This window comes from Branchiostoma belcheri, unplaced genomic scaffold (assembly GCF_001625305.1).
Source record: "Branchiostoma belcheri isolate BF01 breed outbred unplaced genomic scaffold, Haploidv18h27 scaffold137, whole genome shotgun sequence".
Taxonomy (NCBI): Eukaryota; Metazoa; Chordata; class Leptocardii; order Amphioxiformes; family Branchiostomatidae; genus Branchiostoma; species Branchiostoma belcheri.
In genome coordinates, this window is record NW_017802791.1 from 387,766 (window position 1) to 393,759 (window position 5,994).

Consider the following 5,994-nt stretch of genomic DNA (forward strand, 5'->3'; position numbering starts at 1 on the left):
AATATATATATATATATTCCTATTGATGAATGGGATATTGTTAATGTAGGCTCAACCGTAACGAAGTTTGTAATACGAAACGCTTATTTTTAAGGGGGGGTTCGCTACGTGGTAGTCTCCGCGTATCCAGGAACGTTTATTTGCCTGCATAGATATACATGTATACGCGTGGACTATCCAGAAGCGGGCCCAAGCACAGTACTGGATAAAGTACGGTTCTGGGTACAATATGACTCATTATGTACTTTCTACAAATCGATGCGGAAGAAATGACCTACAATGTCTGAAGACATAATGAAACGAAAGTAAGACCTGTCACGTGCCCAAGAAAAGTTAACTTGGATGTGTCTGCCTCCTTGCGTAGGTTTGCATCTTCGTCCTGTAAGTTTGTCTGCCGCTTGCTGAAAAACAAAATGCCATACGCACTGCGTCATGCGCAGATCTTTCCATATAAGGGCAAATACAAGATCACTTCTTCAGACTAATCGCGAACATCTCTCACATTCATGCATCCCTGATAGGTACAGGCTGCTCAAACGTTGTTTGTCAGTACAGTGCAAATGTACGAGCAAGCCCAGCCGGTCCGGTCCCCTGTTGTGGGGCCCGGCAACAGTCAAACCAGCGGACCACAGGCCCAAGCACCTTCTGTCCACCAGAGTGGTCTGCACGGGCGTGCCCGCCATGGCAACGTCGCTTATCACAAGCGGCAGAAAGGGCTGGAAACGTCTTCAGATACGTACGAAGATGCCGAGACCGTAAATCTGTCGCCGCCGTTTCACGAGGCGCGGCTGCAGCGGGCTGGGTTACGGGGAGAACCGCCCATGGAGGGGGCTGATGGCAGGAACATCAGGCGTCATGTCAATTCACCTGACGCAATGGACACATCTACAGGTAGCCAAAGTTATAGCTTGTTTTTTTGTCTTTGTTTCTGTATAAGTTATATTGCAACCTAAATATATTAAATTATACATGTATTTGAGTATGTTGTCACCCTTTCGTATTCTTAAAAATAAAACTTATGTACGCTCAGTGCTGGAACAATCAATTATGTACAGTATTTGCTCCACTAAAATATGACATTCTTGACGACCCTGGACATGTAATTATGTCATCATGTTGTGACAAATTTAAGAATAGCCCGCAATATGTTTCAGAACACACGTATCCGAGTGAAACAAACGGCCACCGTGGTCTCCGTGACTTTGTTCGCCACTACCGCGGCTGCATTCTCGGCGTTACTGCTGTGGTGGCAACCTTGGTCATCTTGGGACTCATCGTAACGGTGTTCAATGTTAAAAAGGTATTTGTCTTCTTCAGCTACCGGGTGTTATTTTGCATGTTGATTGACTTAGTCACAGTATACTAACAAGTATTCATAGGCGACAATTCTCCGAGAAGTTTTATATTTAGCAGATTGGGAACAGTATAGTGTATGTAAACAGTGTGTAAGCACTTCACATCTCACAATAAACATCACGCTCGTGGCGGACGCACCCCCCCCCCATCCTTGAGGTAATAAACACCCGGCCGGGAGCTTGTACAAATACAGGCTCGAAAATTTGCCCCATACATAAACAATGCGAGACGCGCGTCTGTTTCTTATTGCCGGTCCACCAAACGCCTGCTATATGGGATGAGCCAGACTCACTATTCAAAAACATAGGCTATACCAATTTGCCTCAAAAATGTACGGGTACATTTGAAATATTACATTGACCGCGAAAGCTGCTACGGTAAAAATAACTACACGCGTGCATCATCAAGGGCGTGCCTGGGGACGACGTATTAAGTAACATTTATGTGGTTTTATTTTATGTAATTTTATATGCCGATTGAACAAAGGCAACCCTGTGATCTGGCTGCGAACACGGAAAACCACCTCCTGCCGCAATCATGCATATCTTGAGCTAATTTGCGCAATCAATGAGAAAATAATTACATGTATAACTACGAAAGGAAGGAATATATTAGATAAATATTTTAATATTATGCGAATGAAGGCAATATCTACAAAAATGCTAAAATACCAAAGTCAGTGGTTAATGGCAGGATTTTCATACTTGCGACGTTAAGTAAAGTTTAATATTATCATAAGTAAATCATGCAAATCTGGGCACAATTTGTATAATTTATCAGAGCAGGATAAATCAACCTAATTTGGCAATGTCAGACATCCAGCCTTTGGGCAACTTGCAAAATCTAGTTATAGGAAAATCGACTGATTTAGTTAACCCTCAACAGTACACCTTCCCGGACTGATTAATCTGTACACCTGGGGTCCGCGCGGACCCCAAGACAGTTTTTTGCTAATTTTTAGAAATTATCAACATGCTACCGGCTCAATTGTTTTGCAAACTGATGTAGGAACCTCTGTGTCCACATTACATACAAAAATCATACATTTTGATCTTTTTCTATTTTTTGGTGAAGAAAAGAAGACAAGAAGAAATACCCGATTTTTGAACCCATTTCCGACTGAAGGGGCTTTTGAGGCCCAACTTTGATCTCAGATAGCGGCTAAACGGCTTGCGCTAGAAGTATCAAATTTGGAGACCTTTCCTAAAATGTCTCTGGAAAAAAGTTCATATAAGTTTAATACTAGTAAGTTGATGTTTTTTTCTGTTGCCATGGCAACGGGTTTCTAGCAGGCAGTTTTTTTTTTAAATAGAAGTAATTTTGGTTTAAACATAAAAATTTTCTGAGTTTTATATTAAATTACACTTCTTTTCCAACATTAATAACATCTTACATAATTAAATATAAGTTAAATCATTTAATATGCATAGAATATGCTAATTTGATGACGTCATTGGTCAAAATCCAATATGGCGGACTATATTATTAGCTCTGACGTCATATGACGTCATAATTGCCCGAAAGTTATTCAAATTTAATTCTATTACTACACCATTCTTTGAAAACTTGGTAGACATACGATGAGTGCATAAAAACATATAAAAACGGAAATAAGGTAATATATAAGAACGCCAGTGTATCCATTATGATCAAAAGCCGGCTGGGGTCCGCGCGGACCCCAAAAGAAAATCATATATAATTTTTTTTATAAAAGGTAAAAACGGAGTTTTCTGCACTTTATTGAGAGACAACTTTGTGGGTGACAATTACCTAAAATTTTAGAAAAAAATCTTTAGAAACAAAAAAGATATTACAGAATATATAGTGCTGGGGTCCGCGCGGACCCCAGGTGTACTGTTTAGGGTTAATGCAAATTCAATTCACCCCACACAAAAGCAAAAACCTTTTGTTTTTGGTTAAACAAACATTTAGTAAATAACTTGGCAACCTTGGACACCGATTCCACCGGTAGAAATAGACTGAGGTCGCGATCAGGCTCCTAGGAATGTGTTGTGATCTCTGCCGGCAGATTTTGTGATTCTGCTAGACTGCAATGTCTTCTTCGACATATTCGTCAATTTCAATATTCTACTTCGGTATCCTAATATTTTAGAACCTTTTTATTTGGTTCAAAAACAAAAACAATCAGAGGGAAATTTTACAAGAAAACTATGACAGATCAGAACAAATCCTGACACAATTCTAGTAACAATTCTTTATTCATGGTCTTTTCAAGTACGCTACAAGAAGTAACAACTCATAAATGTACGTAAGAAAACGGGCTGCAGGTGAACCATGCGGGGAGGTTAGGCACACTCCCCCTTGATCCATATCGCGAAGCCACACGACCGCAGAACTCCTGCCAGCCAACATAAAAGGTAACAAAAACTTGGAAGGATAGATCAGAGACAAAAAGGGAATACTTACCTAATCTCTGATACATTAGCCACAGGGTATCTTTGAACAAAAAAGATTTTCATTTTATCCAAAATAATGCGGGACTTCAAGGTTCTCCATGCAAATGAATATTATTTATAGTACATTCAGAAAATACAGATATTTTTTCCAGATAATAATTATGCAAATACATCGACAAAACCATGACACCAATACAAGTACAAGCCACTCCACCAATTTCTCCGTTAAACGAAGAAAAGGACAAAACGGCTCAAACCTTACAACCGTGTCAGGTAACATAATTTCAAAATCATGGTTATAATAATGTTGCATAACAAAGCTGCTGACAAAACAAACTTAATTTGTCTTAAATAATAACTTGATTTTATTATTTTGCCAAAAATGTTGATAAAAACATGTTTATAATCACAGTAATCAGGGATTTTAATAAACTGCATAAATTATGTCAATGAGCATTGGCAGTGTGGCTTAGTCTAGATTTTCAGCTTTCCATATCTCGGTTCAAACTTGACCAATTTTAATTTTGTTTCCACAAAGGGGAAGCCTATAAAATGGAGATCGCACCACAGTAGTCACGTTTTATTCCATGGTGTAGTTTCCATCGGCGTGGCGCTTTACATGATGTAAACAAAGCCGGCCGTACGTAAGCACTCATACTAGTAGTAGTAGGAGGGATGGGGAGGCCTCGTCATCTCGTCTTTTGACATAAATGCATGTATCTCGGTTCAAACTTTATTTGAATTGGTTTCCACAAAAAATAAGAGGAGATTCAATCACAGTAGTCACCTTTTATTCCATGCATTAGTTTTCTATCGGAGTGTGGATAAACATGATGTAAACAACTTTGTAAGGGTGGGAGGGGGGCATGTCGTCTGCTAGCCATGTTGGTAAATTATGGAACTAAACATAGCATAGTGAATGCACTCAGGGTTCGAAATACATTTTTTTGCATCCCTGAACTGGTGCATGTAACATTGAAAATTACCTATTCCATAGAAATTGTACCTGCACCACAGAAGTATGGATCCTACTAAAACTGTTAAGAAACCAATATGATACTGATGGTAAAAAAGTAATAATAAGGTTACCGGTAATGACATGTGAACTAGTCTATTATGTCTAAAGTTTATAATTCATCTATGTACATGACTATATATAATAACTTTACACATATTTGTGTAAATATATTGCAGAGACTAATCAAAATATCTGACACTGATTTTGTTGCCATCCACCAGTTCGTAAAAACTGTAAGCCTCTTCATAAAAATTTGCTGCGAAAATGGCAGCTTTTGCAAAAGCACTTGTTTTCACTGTGGTATCTTTTAGGATATGTCCCAGCTGTCCGACACTGTCGACGCCTTGAAACGCAACATTGACGGAATATCGCAGCTGTCCGACACTGTCGACGCCTTGAAACGCGACATGGACAACGAGCGGAACCGGACAGCTGCCCTGATGAAGTGTTTTGGCGATCTTTTTAGGTAAACAATCTTTTTAGCCCAATTGACTTTGGAGAAGAAAAGTAAAAATAATTTCTGTACCAGAATTTAATAATTCCCATGCCATGAGGTTGGGGTGATCCTCGGCCCAGGATGTGCGGGCGGTCGCTCAGTCGAGTGGGGTTCACAGAAGACAATTTCCCCGGGCAAGGATATGTGGGCGATTGCCCGAGCTAAGAGTTAATGGCGATTTTCCGGGCAAAGGGTTAAGGGAAATAGTGCCGACCGGGACTTGGGGGCTAGAAATTGAGGGCGATTGGCCTGGCCATATAAATTGGGGCTGTACGAGCAACCTCCATGGAGGAGCTCTGCAGAGTTCTTTTGTGTTTTTTTGTTGTCATGAAATTATGCGGAGAGGACAAAAATGACTCAGTAGCTTTAAAACGGTCTGGTAACCGGTCTACAAATAACGTAAATGTATTTATCGGTGTAAATGTCAATGGTCGCATGGCACAGGTCAAAATGAAATGGTGGTTTAATTTGTTTCTTGATATGTATAATGTATTCTATGATTAACTGTTGTTGTTGTTGTCTCTATTCTTCCGCTCATCACAGTCGGATGCTAGTCTCATGTGCATTTCCTCTTCCTTCTAGTGTGCGTTTGTTCTCTCTGTGCTGATCTCTTGTTGCTTTTTTCCATTGGCTAGGCTTGACAGTGGTGCCTCTTCTTTTCTTCTTCTAATTGTTCTTTTTCCCTGGTTTCAACTTGCATATTTACA

At 39.8% G+C, this 5,994-nt stretch overlaps 1 protein-coding gene across 1 annotated transcript in view; it reads left to right on the forward strand.

Annotated features, from left to right (window-relative positions):
- Window positions 1–5,261, forward strand: part of LOC109464337 (signaling mucin MSB2-like) — a 10,246-nt gene extending 4,985 nt beyond the window's left edge. Inside the window, exon 2 of the mRNA XM_019761285.1 lies at window positions 5,103–5,261. Coding sequence (XP_019616844.1) covers window positions 5,103–5,261 — 159 coding nt within the window. The remainder of the gene's footprint in view (window positions 1–5,102) is intronic.
- The last annotated feature ends 733 nt before the right edge of the window (window positions 5,262–5,994 follow it).